Source organism: Lontra canadensis, unplaced genomic scaffold (genome assembly GCF_010015895.1).
Source record: "Lontra canadensis isolate GAN:19392208 unplaced genomic scaffold, GSC_riverotter_1.0 scaffold5, whole genome shotgun sequence".
Classification (NCBI taxonomy): domain Eukaryota; kingdom Metazoa; phylum Chordata; class Mammalia; order Carnivora; family Mustelidae; genus Lontra; species Lontra canadensis.
This window is the reverse complement of record NW_022630999.1, coordinates 33489783-33503505: the sequence shown is the minus strand read 5'-3', so window position 1 is coordinate 33503505 and position 13723 is coordinate 33489783. Positions and strand designations below refer to the sequence as shown.

The 13723-nt window shown below is 42.4% G+C and overlaps 2 protein-coding genes across 3 annotated transcripts in view; one reads left to right on the top strand and one right to left on the bottom strand.

The window, feature by feature from the left end:
• The window catches only part of INSYN2B (inhibitory synaptic factor family member 2B), a 30451-nt gene extending 20342 nt beyond the window's left edge, over positions 1 to 10109 (top strand). For both annotated transcript variants that reach the window (XM_032851776.1, XM_032851777.1), the window contains exon 4: positions 9479 to 10109. In XM_032851776.1, coding sequence (XP_032707667.1) covers positions 9479 to 9665 — 187 coding nt within the window. In that variant the 3' untranslated portion in view covers positions 9666 to 10109. The remainder of the gene's footprint in view (positions 1 to 9478) is intronic.
• DOCK2 (dedicator of cytokinesis 2) overlaps positions 1 to 13723 on the bottom strand; it is a 408294-nt gene that overhangs the window by 203296 nt on the left and 191275 nt on the right.

Here is a 13723-nt window from a genome sequence, read left to right as displayed (position 1 = left end):
ACTTACACAATACTCAGATTAGACAATTGGGACTGAGAGAGTAAGGCACATGCACAGTTACTCTGAAGCTAGTAAGTGGCCATGACAAGACTGAGACTCACTTTTAGGGCCTGCTAGTTAGATTCCATAGCATGCTGCCTTTAGAGGACAGACCTGTTTGAGGGGTGTCAGCAGTATATTACATGGGCCAAGTTCCCCTCAGCCAAGGGCATCATGAGGGCTTGTGTTTTAGATGCAGGCTTTAAGTAATGTTCTCAAAGGGTAATCATGGAGCACCAGCATAGGAGACTCTTGGGTATCTGAATACTGGTTGCTGGCCTTGACCCCCTAACCTGCTGGAGCAGGAGGTGGGGTGAAGGATGGCAGGAGTCTGTAGTTGCAGCAAGTGCCTTGAGAAGTTCTGATCCCAATAAAGCTTAAGAGACATTCAATTCGGTAAAATCAGGATTTTCTTTTTAAAAGATTTTATTTATTTGAGAGAGAGCGAGCGAGGGAGGGAGCATGTGCACTTGAAGAGAAAGTATAAGCAGTGGAGAGAGAGAAGCAGGCTCCCCATCGAGCAAGGAGACCAATGTGGGGCTCAGTCCCAGGGCCCTGGGATCATGACCTGAGCCACTTAATCAACTGAGCCACCCAGATGCCCCAAAAATCAGGGTCTTGAAAGAAGATGCAGTTGATTTACTATAAACTTTTGTGACAACCAGCCTACATGCCCATGAAAAGAAAATTCTTGCTAATAAAATAGCCCAGCAAATAGCTTTTGTTTTAAAAGCATCATTGGAAAGACATTTACTTTTCTACTAATTGTAGGGTTAGGCAGTCATATACAGACCTAACTCAGGGGTGCAGATGAGAGTGGACGCAACGGGAAAGGAAGTGGAGGTCAGGGAGCTTGCTCATATAGTAATTTTTGAGGTCTCCTATTTCCAAAGAGAAGAGAAAATGAGTCTCTGTCAGTCCACTTTGGGACCCAGGCTTGCATTATGCATTACATAGAACATTCACTTGCAGTGGCTCCTTCCTGCCACATCTCCCAGTTGCTTAGGCCTCATCTGAGATCAGAACAGAATGGCAATCCCTGCTGACATTGCTCCTCCAATTAAGGTTAAGATCATTTAAAGCCCAATGTTGCTCCCAAACTAAGCCCAGATGCTAGGAGCTATCCTCCGGCGATTCCTGGAGGAACAATCATAAATACCAGATAGGGTGGGTATGCAAGGTGCTGGCTCGCACCAGCTCCCCGACTTAGAGAGGTGTAGTCACCGCATACTCCCAAACCAGGTAATATGCATGACCCCGAATGCCAGACGCCTCCACCACCATCCTCTCATTCCCTCAAGCTCCACAGACCACGGGCTGCCTTTTCACCTTCCCAATTCCTCCACCGTTACAACTCCTTCTGACCAGACAGAGAAGTTAAAGATATTCCAAAGATTTGCTGCAAGGGCCTCCCTTTGTATTCCCATTGTTCCCAATGTCACTCCCTCGCAGTTTAGATATTCAGAACTCATCAGAAGGAGCCTCTCCAGAACACAGGCCAAAGCCTTACAGCTTCGTGCCCTGCCAGAGGAAAGCCAAGCCGGCCCCTTCCTGGGGAAAGAGGCTCTGGAGATTTACATGAGCCACCTAGGGCCACACGGTCAGTGGCGCCGAGTGTCTCCCTTGAGTTTCCTTCTGTGGTGAAGCTTTCCGACCCCTGGGGCTTGGCCTTCCCTTCCACTTAAAACTATTACCTAACTAGAGAAAAAGGCATTATCTTACTAGAAATGCAATATGCGCCTGGGCCTGTGGGTTTAGTAACCCACTTTCCACCTAAATTATTTAGTATTTTCCTTTTGTCTGCTTCTGATGCTCTGCCAGCGTGGAGCTGGGTGGACTGTGCGAGCTTTGCCTTCCAGCCACAGTCCTCCCTCTGGCCAGCAATGAAATCCGCGGTGAAAAATAATTATAAATTACACAGCATGTCTGTTCTTTCTAGTAATCACAGGGGCGTTTGCAGCCCTCGCCAAATTTCAATACGGACTGAACAGCATTTATTCCAGATGCTGGAACAAGGATTTTAGGGCAACACCACCCAGCATCCCCCAACAAGTGCCACCAAACATGGCTCAGCTCTCTCTTTTTAGGAAGCAGACATAGAGTTCGGAGCACATGTGGCAATTTCTCAGAGCTCCGACAGGTTGATCCCCAAGACATTTGCTTCTAGCCCCCATTTCTCTCAGTAGCTTTGTCCCTTTCTTCTTCTCCTTAGAATGCAAGAAAGTAGGATTTATAGCATCAGCAATTTATCTGAAATAAAAATGAAACCTATTTTAATGCATTAATAGCTAAAGAGGCTGAAACATACTATAAATATAAAATCAATCAAGTTTAGAATTTCACAGGAATAACAAATGGATGGCTATTGGCACAGAGGACACGGTTGACCACAGAATGACCCAATCTTTATTTCTCTGTAAAGTTAATGTAACAATCATTACCGTGTATTGAACCAGGCATGGTGCCAAGAGCTTTGCTAAACACTGTACATGTATCCTCTCACTTTGGACTCCCAACAATCTTAAAATGGGGGTCTGGTTGTTGTAATCACTCTGCAGATGAGGAAACCAAGAATCAAGAGGGGTTACGTGAAAAACTTGTCCAAAATTCAATGCAGCCAGAGCGCAAACCGATCCTGCTTTCAGGAGATTTTCTTGCCGCTGTACCTCTTACTCTGACCTTGCAGAATCAATGAATATACATGTTAAAGTTCTCTGAGATGACCTGCCACTTCTGAAGGCCAAACCTAAAGACCTTCTTGACACAGAGCCACAGAAGGCAGGGCACAGATTTCTTTCACAGACAGGGATCAGCAGTGAAGATTTCTGCAGCTTGGTCCTACTTACTTATGTATTGAGAAGGGAACCTACAATTCTCTGAGGACTCATCAGCAGACAGAGGCCCTAGGAGAAGGGGTACTTGCCAACTTAAAATGGCTGCAAGTTGTAAAGATTAAAATTATACCCTATAAATAATGAGCAATCTGGTCATTAGAAGAAAGCATTAGGAACAAAATCCCTTCCAGGCTGGGGGGAAAAGAAAACAAACTAGCGAAAGCTCCTACTTTCCCAGACTGTAATTCTCCCCCAGAGACACTTTCCAAAATGGCGTGATTTATCCAAGTGGAGAGGAACCAAACTACCTTCGTTGATTCCGTTGATTCTTACGGCTAATTCTCTAAAAAAGAAAGTTGCAGGCAGTAATAAATCTGTGGTGCACCCTCAGTTCTATGGTAAGAGGGGTCACAGAAGCACTCCAACAGAGATGATGAAGGGATGGAGAGGGGTTTGGGAGATGTTTTGTCTTCAGAGAGATGCTGTGGATCATGAATTTCTCAGCCAACTTGCCTGGAGTTATGCTTTATGGCAGTGGCTTGTCGCCACTTTTCTTTATAAAAGAGCAAGACTCACCTGCTAAGAAGAAAGTGCAGAGAGACAACCACAGACCTCAGTAGCCTACAGCAGACCCAAGACTGCTGAGTCCCTGTATGATCTTGAGTAAGCTTCCTCTTAGGGGTGGTACCCACCTCCTCTGGGAAAACAGCCTTATGGGCAGAACTGCCCTGCAAGCTAGAAGCACTGTTTTGAAGTGGGTTGGTTAGCTGGCTCAGAAAGTGTCATCATGTGCCACAGCCGCAGGTTTGGTCCAGTTCCACAGGGGGTTGTGAGGTCTTTAAGGTGCACCAGGCCTTAATCAGCACTGCCTCACCACACCTACCCATACACATTTGGCACCTAGGATCTCACACAAATAGAGACTACTATGCTCTTTCAGCACGGAATACCTCAGTATACAAGCTTTGAAGCTGGACTGTATAGGCGCAGATCCTGGCCCTGTCGCTTACTAGCGTGTGCTCTTGGCAGAATATTTACCTCCCCTCGCCTCAGTTTCCTCATGTGTAAAATGAAGTTAGCATCTATCTCAAGGGGCTATGAAAATTACACAAGACACGTGAGAATTATTGAACTTGTAGTATAGTGTTCACAATACAGATGACTCTTCATAAATGAGAGGAGTGGTAGTTCTCCCTGTCTTCCTGCCACCCCTCCACTCTCTCCACTTCTTCCTCCTCTCCACCTTCCTACTTCTCCTCATTCCTGTTATTATTATTCACTTAAATACCATATGTCCTCACCTGACACGCTGCAGGTGTTCTCATTCTTTCTTTCTTCTTAGAATAAGACCCCCCCCCCAATAATAGCAAAGCCCTGGAATAAAACAATTGATCTCTCTTTAGGAAAAACAAAGGACAGGGAGTCAGGAAACCAGGCTTAGATTCTGATCATAACTCATGGTGGGACTTTCCTTTGCCAAACCCTCTGTCAGTTAAATGGGGATAACAATCTTCCCATCTTCCTGGGCTATTATAAGGGTAAGAGAAAAACACAGATCTGAAAAGGTTTGTGATATAAAAGTGCTATATAAATGTAAGAGGTTTCTACTGTTTGTTTCTACATAAACTTTTATCTCCTTTTGGCTCACCACACTTCAGTTTTCCCAGCCAAGATACTGCATCCACAACCTGGCTCTGTTGTTTGGTTATATTCTCATGTATTTACCTACTTTTTCTTCTTACTATTTCTTCTTCCAGACAAGCCACAACTTAGGCTTCTCTCTCCTTCCAATTACCTAGAAAAACATCCTTCTACTTTTCAACTAGCATGATGGCTGAAGCATTGATCTATCAGCTAGATTAGTAAGGTGCCCTCAAGAAGAAAACCTGAGAGCTTTCTTCCATTCCTCCTTTCCACACAGCTCACTTTCTAAGTGTGGTGTGGTGCCATGCACAGGCATTGTAGGCAGAAAGGCCTCTAAAGCTCCCCAGTGAACTGGGCACCCCTGAACCAGGGGTTAGGTACTCCATCCATCTTCAGAGGACTAACCTCACAAACCTTGAGTGCTCTGGACTAATCTCAATGGTCCCAGGCTTGAATCACACACTATAATAAATTCTTGGCCACCATTTGCCCAAAGCTGTGAACCAGAGCTCTGCACAAGCCAAGCACTCAACACTTCTGTCCTCCCTATGGAATATAAGTGTCAGAAAATGGTAAGGGTGTCAGGGTAGGAAGATTAAGAGGAAGAAAACAAGTGGAGATGAGGTTGGGAGAGTTATTGGTGTTGTACCTTGATACCAAGCCCAAGGCAAACAATCATTCTCCAGAATCTATAAAGAATCCTTTGTTAAGAGTTTATTTGAATTCTTACCAAGTAGGCAGCTTACTCCTTTTCAAGAGGGTGCTGAATTGGCGTAGGTTGGCTAAGTAGGAAGTTGAGTGGTATCTCCTCTTCTCTACCCAGCCTCAAAATGAAAACAGATGAGAGAGGGCACTATCCCCTGCCTATTTATAAGGCAGCTGCTACCAAAACAAAACATACCTCCTGTCCTCCCCCACCAAACTAAACAGTAGTTTGTCAAATGGAGGAATAAGAAGAAAAGTGACAATTTTCCTTTATGTTAATAAATTGCTTTGGCCTTAAAAACATTAATCAATTTCTTTCCAAAGTATACATGTTTCCCTATACTCTGCTATTTGTCTGGCCTTGAAAAGAAAGTCACTTTCAATCCCCTTTAAATTGTCAAGACCAGGGCGGACAGTTATAGGAGGGGGGTGGGGAGCTCCCTGAGCTCTAGTCATTATAATGGAAACCTGTGGTGTTTCTATAGAAACATAAAGAGTGTATTCTTCCCTGAACATATATGGAAGGGAAGAGTGAAGAGTTCCTGACAAGGTGTACAATTACTGAAGAGCTAAAGTTATGAGTGAAGAGGTAAGGCATTCAGTCCCTAAGATAGGGAGGCAAGAGACTTAGTGAAGAATGGAGTGGGCAGACACCATATCCTACGTGAGGACATTTCACCTGTTATTGTGTCCCATCTGCACAAATACCCAGTGAGGTGGCTTTATAATCCCTGCTTTCAACTGAGTCTCAGAAAGAGTAGCAACTTGCCCAGGGTCACCCAGCCAGTAAGCGGTATTCTCAGTTCAAACCCAGGAGTGTTCCACTTAAGAGTCCCTGTTCTGTTCTCTATATTGGGCTGAACTTTAAGTTGTGATGATGAGACAGAGTTAACATTCTGTCTCCTGCCTCTTCTCCCTCCAGGCATGCCAGTTCTATACATATTCTGGAATTCCCCAGAGCATTATTTTTTCTAACTGGTATTGGGACACTATTGTGAATCTTAACAAACTCAAGGGGTGCGTTGTTGTCATTTGTTTGTTTGAATGGTGAAGTCAGAGAAAAGTTACATATAAGGAAAAGAAGGAGGTCAGTTTATGTGTATGCTCATATAATTTGGTAGAGGTGTGTGTATGAACAGGTGGTAGGTAGGGGTAGTTGAGATAAATGCAAAGCAATTTGCAAAACAATTGTTAGTTTAATCATCTATCTCATGTGCTGGGATCTAAGATCTATGAGAGCAGTATCCATATCTGTCTAACTTACTGTTAGCCCTGCAGCTGAGCACAGTGTCAGGCCCAGAGCAGGAAATGGCTGGTTAGCCAGCTGGCCAGCTGTCTGGATGGCTAGATGATGGGTAGGATGGATGGATGGATGGATGGATGGATGGACGGATGGATGGATGGATAATTGGTTGGATAAATGGATGGTTGGTTGGCTGTCTGGCTGATTGGATAGATGGATAAACTATCCCTTATCAGAAAGCACAGGAAATTCTGAGAATAAGCAGGAGGTACCCACTTTTTTGGGCTCTATATGGTGTTCTAGGATGGAAGACAGAAGGCTAGGAATATTTCAGGAGGTAGCAGAACTGTGAATGTGTATGTGCCCTATCTGTGAACTAGTACTAGTGGGGTTAAGAATCAGAATTTGCAACTTGCTGCTTTAAATGTTTTCCTTGAAGCAATGCAGAGGTTGTTGGAGATCAATTCTTTCCCAGCCTCTGAATCCATCTCTTTAAGTTTCTACTGGGGAGAGTGAGGTACAGATAATGCAGACAAAAATTCACCCCATGCCCAGAGACAAATAGGAGTGCAGTGCTGGATAATGCATCCTGGAAGTGAAACCCTCAATGTTTGAGTTTGTGGATGTCTCTGTTCAATGAACTGGCAAATCCTCAGCTTTGGCTAAAATGCCCCTAATTGCTTTTGATGTTGACTGATGTTACTGAAGACATAGAGCCACTGGACTACCAGTACCAGGAAGCCAGAAATAATGTCTGTCTGTCTACCATTCCTTCCCTAGTGCCTAGCATAGGGTCTGGCACATGGGTGATACTCAATAAATATTTGTTGAATGACTGGCTGAATACTTGGTGCCTTGCTCTGAGCTGGGTATTATACATGCATAACCTTTAAACTTCACTGAAATCCTATGAGTAGGTACCATGCTCATTTTGCAGATGAGGACCCTGTGGCTTAAAAAAAAATGAGAAATGACTTCCTCAAGATCTCACAGCTAATCAGTTGTGGAGCTTTGCTTTGAAAAACAGGGGCACCTGGGTGGCTCAGTGGGTTAAAGCCTCCGCTTTCAGCTGAGGTCATGATCCCAGGGTCCTGGGATGGAGCCCCGTGATGGGCTCTCTGCTCCGCAGGGAGTCTGCTTCCTCCTCTCTCTCTCTGCCTGCCTCTCTGCTTACTTGTGATCTCTCTCTGTCAAATAAATAAAATCTTTAAAAAAAAATTTGAAAAACACAGCCATTATAGGTCATCCAGCCAGATGTATGTCTCTATAGAAGAGACCAGGGAGGGATAGAAAAAGAGAGGATAATACCAAGGAGAAGAAAATCTGGGTGAAGCTTATGAAAAATGCAGAAACAAAATAATCAGAAACATCTTCCTAATACTCCCTAAGCACTGATACCCCATCAGTCTGGCTACAAAACATGCTGTCTGGCTCTTCTGACTTTTCAGCTTCTTCCAGCTTAGAATGCCCATTTGGGGGCTTCAGTAGTCATGTGTGATAATCATGATTTGCCTTTCCAGCAGCACCTACTCTGAAACTGGGTCTCTTGTGATGTGACATGGAGATGGTAGATAAGGACAAGGGTCCCTTTAACGATAGCTCCTTTTTATCCCTGGCTGGGTAGAAAGACTTCAGACTGTCATGGCCACATCACAGACCAGTGTGGGGGTCTTCTGTCTTCTATATGAAACATTTCAATTCTCTCCTTGCCAAGCAAAGAGAATACACTGTTTCTGTGACTCTGCATTTCCTCCACTTTCCACACTCCTACAGTGGTTACTCATCTTGGGCCATCTGAGGCCTCTAGAATGAAACCAGGTGAAAACACAGCTAAGAGCTTAAGAGTCTTCTTATAATCATCTCAGCAGTGGAAAGTCCTCCATAAGTAAATCTCCTAGGGTGGAAAGTGGACAATTAAGGGCAGAGAGAGCCCATGCACAGCCTTCAGGGGCATCTGCAAGATTCATTCTTCTGGCCCTGCTTTTCAGTTAATGGGAAAACTGAGCCAGAGTTATGAATCAAGCTGACAAACTCTGACACACCTGCAAGCCTGATTCTCAAGCCCTCAAGGGCATGGGAAGTGTGAGTACCCAGTGTGACCCCCCCCCCCCATTGGAGAACAAACCAGAGCTTCTGTACTTCCTGACCTCTGACTTTCTCAACTCCTGGGAACTGCCGGTCCCCAAATGCATCATGTTTACCTCACAGATCTGTGTACAGATAATACAATGGAGTCTGTATATTAATGACTCCAAAACACACAATAAAATAGCAAAGAAAAAGTGGGGATTAAGAAATACGTGTTAAAGGAAAGTATTTAAATATGTCTACATTGAGGTAAGTGTATATGAAAAGCTCTCCAAGCCACATTATTAAATTGAGAAACAAGGCAAAGAGTAAGGCATAATGTATTTGTTGTAATAATGGCAATAATGATATTAATAACAACACTAATAGGAGCTACTAAATATGGAAGGTTTACTTCCATAGAGCCAGGTACTGCTGTAAGTATTTCCTTTGTATTCTCTCACTTAGTTAATATACATATTAATTCCAAAGAAAGCCTTTGAGATTGTTGCTGCTGTTGTGTCCGTTTTATTGATGAGGAAATTGAGTCGTCAGTTTTGTAGTATATTCGTCTGTATTACTTAAATCTTCTATAATGAGGCAGTTTTTGTGTAAAATGTATAAAAATAACTAACAATAGCATTAAATAAATGTGCAAGAGAGATTGGAGTAATTTTTACTGAGCACCTACTATCAGGCTGCTATCTTACACATCTCTTTTAGACTTAAGAATATCCAAAAAAGGAAGGCATTTCAGGTGCCAGTTCAATCCATGAGGAACTGGAGTTGAGAGCAGTGGCACAATCTTCCCAAGGTCAGTAGGTACCTAAGCATGTGGGACTTGATCTCAAAGCCTATGCTCTTCCATGTCAGTCAGACACTCAGTAATGCTAAATCAGTATGTGCTGATTTGAATTTACTTTCCTTCCTTCTCTCTGTTTTTCAGTGTAGAATATGATTTTCGGCAGCAGGAAGGCAGGTTCCATGAAGTTCTGCAGAGTCTGGAGGAAGCGGAACCAGTGGAGGAGGCATCTCCTCCACCAAAGTCCCCAGCAGAACCCCCAGCCCCTGAGAAACAGGACTTAAGGAGGAAGACCAAGAAAGTGAAGAAGAAATGCTTCTGGTGGATCTGAGCTTGTTGGGTCCGTTCCCTTTGCCTCCCCCAGATACCTCCCCAAGGTGGGGAAACCACTGCCCTCAGGCCTTCTCTACTTCTTAGCACAGGCCCCAGGTGGTTAGCCATTTAACTTGTGAAATGGGAAAGACTCGGGCTGGTTTAACTGCTGCTGGACACCTGACCACTAATGTCACCTGAATTGAGTGATGCTGCTTGCTGAGGACTTCATGGACCCTAGAGTGACCACTCGCCTAGCTTGCTGTCACACATGACCAGGCCACATCCTTTGAGAGTCTAGTTTCCCACCATGAGCAAAACCCTATGACATTTTCCAACACCTCCATGATGCTAAACACTTCCTTCCCATCCTGGGTACATCATCCCAAAAGAAAAAAAAAAAATGTTGTGCATGACAGGAAGATAGAGGAGCATTATAAGCAGATACTCTAGAAAAAAAAAAAAGAGATACATAAACCACAGTTTTCTAAGATTTTGGCATATAGAAGCACAACAGAAGTAGGTAGGGCATAAAAATGCAAGGTCACTTGGTAGGTTGGGTCATTTTCATTTTTAATTAGCCCTTAGATTGCAAATCAAGGATGTGTCATCATGCTATGTAAGCTTTACAGGCTGTGGCAGAGTGAGGTTACAGCAGGGTTTAAAGAGCTTGGTGGTATGGCTATCCTGCAGTTGTAACTGCTGCAGATCCTGCCATAAACCATCATGTTCTCAGCCTTGGGCCTGAGACCTGTCAGCAAATGATTTGGACCTGGTTTGGGCTTGGACTTTAAGATTCCACAGTTAATGTCCCTGCAATATTTAAGACCACAAGATCCAGCAGCTTGTCTGTCCATTCATCTTACCAGTAACATAAGACTAAGATAAAACACAACACTGGTTCTTGTTCATTCATCCCAGCAACAGCCTTGTAGATAGATTCCAAAGTACGTTAATCTTCATAATCTCCCTTTGTGATGACCAGGTGATGGTCACCTGATTGACGAAGCAGCAGGACTGGGGATGAGAATATATATATTTTTTTCCATTTTAGTATTAAAGACCTTTCCTTCCCAAAGTCTGAATTCTTTTGAAGTCTGACTCATTCTTTTGGCAAGACCCTCATACATGTGGGTCCAGTCAAACTTGCATGGCTGAACAAACTACTAAAGTAATAGAATTAATTGCTACATACTCTTGGGGATAAGGGGTAGGTTGGAAAGGGTTGCATCCTTTGCATTAAATTCTCTACCAGGCTGTGGTTGCATCGATGCTGCTTAGAAAAGGGATCCTAAAGCTCAGCAAGCTTTCAGTGAAGAAGGCATTTCATAATCCCCTTTGCTGAAGATCAGGTGTCTGAGTTAGAGTCTGCAGAGTGCACGTAGGACGTATGTACCATACTGCAAACTGAGACTAACTGAGCAAACCACTCCGACAACTTCACCTTTCCCTGTCACCGTACTGCAGTGCACAAAGCTATTTCAGTGGGAGCGAGAGGGAAATTTGGCAAAGAGTTCTCGGCTTGCACTATTTAAGTCTTGGAATGTCATTCAAGATGTTCTCATTCTGTTTCTAGTGTAATGTTTAAACCCACAAAATGAGACCGGAATACATAACACTAAGTTGGAATTAAGATAAATACACTTGTCATACTTAAGAAGTCCCATTTCAATAAGATATGCTACCACTGGCTAAAAGCCATAGATCTTTCTGTATCCACACAATCAACTCTCAGTTGGCCCCAACAGTGGAAAAGAACAGCACAGAGGATAATCTAATAAAACAAGATAATTTGGGATCTCTTATATAATTTTATCTCATTGTAGAGCTTCTATCTTAATTTGCTTTGCTTATACTAATTTCCAAATTAATTTGTATTCTCAGGTAGCTTGCTAGAATGAAAATAATCCTGCTCCTGGAATTAAGAGACCCAGGCAACAGAGCAGTCTATTACACTATCCTTGGCAAATTACTTACATTTTCAGGACTTGTTTGTCCACTCTTGAATGGAGATATAAATACTTACTCTACCTAGTTTGTAAGCTCTGTGCACATTCCAACATCAAAATGAGCAGAAAACAGAACAACCCAAAGCTGAGTGGGATCACTTGCCAGAGTTAGCCTGGAATGAAGAGGTGTCTGAGGAAACTCACCCAAAAAGGATAATCCAACCCTTGGATAATGAAGCTCACCTTGTTATACACTTACACTGAGTTGGGGACCTGAGATAAATCCTCAACTGAATTAAATGAAATTGGGGTTGGAAAATGTTGACATTTCTAGAACAACAACAACAACAACAAAACAACAACAAATGAGGCTATGATAATTCTATACCAAAGCACAACACAGCACTACTCAGGCCACCGACCTGAAATTGGGAAGGGGGGTCTCTTCTGGATATCGAAACTTTTAAATAGGTAGGCAATGGGTTCAGTAAACAACTTCCTGCTGAAAAATGATCATCTTTATGTTTCAAACAACATGCAGATCCATATGCCAAATCTCTATACTCACCTTCCATGTGAAATCACTTCTTTGTGAAATATTATGTAATATCTACCATGATATTCTACAGAAATGATGTACTTGAGGTTATATGGTTTCATGGAGAGAGATTAATTTAGCAAAAATTACTTTTATCAAATTGAAGGGAAAAAGACCGATACATCAACTTCAGTTGCAGGAGTTTATGTAGCTGCTTTCTCTGTAGTTAAAAAAAAATAGGTACTCACTATACTTGGAACTTTATACCAGTTCATCTGTAGAGCACCTTCTTAAAGACTATGTACTAATGTAAGGTTTTGTAAATTTCTAAACTGTTTTAAATGGGATATTATCTTTTGCAATAAACTTACATATTTTTCCTAGGTTTTAAGACTCCATTACTAGCTTGGGTTGACTTGCGTTATAAAATTTAAACTTAAGAAGAACGACTTAGTGGTTCTAGTGACAGGGATAGTTTTCATTATAATCACTTCTGTATCTTTCCCAGGAAAACAAATCAACAATGAACACATTTAGAACTTAGTGCCTCAGTGATTACATAAAGACCCACATGTCCTGGGAGCAAAGGAGGTGGTTTAAATGAATGGAGTATGTCCTAGCCTCATTCAGATGGATATACTTCCATGATTTTTTGTCATTATTGTGTCCAGACAATATAATTTATTCAACATTTAAAAATTTTTTCCTCTAATTTTCTTCCTTAAAAGACAGTTTTATATCACCATCATAAGGAAACCAATACTATATTCCAAAAAGAGGAGATAGAATCAAAATGATTTTGTTAAATTCTTGCTAAAATTTTTGAGTGTTAAAAAGGGAGATTGCTTGTGATCTCTGTCTGTCAAATTAAAAAAAAAAAAGGGAGATTAGCAGATATTCAACACATGCTAAATCCACTTTAACACCAAACACACTTTCTACTTGACTAATCGGAATGTTTGAGAGAGAATTGAAAGGAAAACAACTTTCCCATCATGTGATTCATTTTTTTTTTCCCCTTCATTGTCCATGAACCATCTAAAGCCAGCCTGTTTACCAATTTAAGGTGGGAAGAGTCTTGGGTATAGAATCAGAAGTCTTGGGTCTGACACATTTAGCCACCTTCTTTTTGTTAAGTGGCTTTGGGAAAGTTAACGTCTGTGAGCCTCTGACTCCTTTCCTTATAATACTGAACATAACCTTTGCCTTACAAGGGTGTCTGAGACTTAAGTGAATGAAAGTCCTGAGCACAAATGTAGAGCACACAATGGGTGCTCAATAATTGTATATCCATTCGTTTGCTGATTGAAGTAAATTGGGAGAGAAGATGCAAGATGCCTTCATGGGTCTGTAGTGGGTTTTCAGAATCAAGCTTTAGGTTTTCTCAGGGCAAAATAATGGTGTTGATAAGGAATGAACTCTTATTAAGACCAGAAACCATGACAGTGAATGTGCCCTGACACAGTCCTCAGTGATCCAGAAGAATATGCAGGCATATCAAGCACAGCATAGAGCTCAGAAATGAAAGACCCTTGTTGTGTGGAATCAAGTGTCCTTGAGGTGAAAGACACTGCAAGAGTTGGGTGCCTG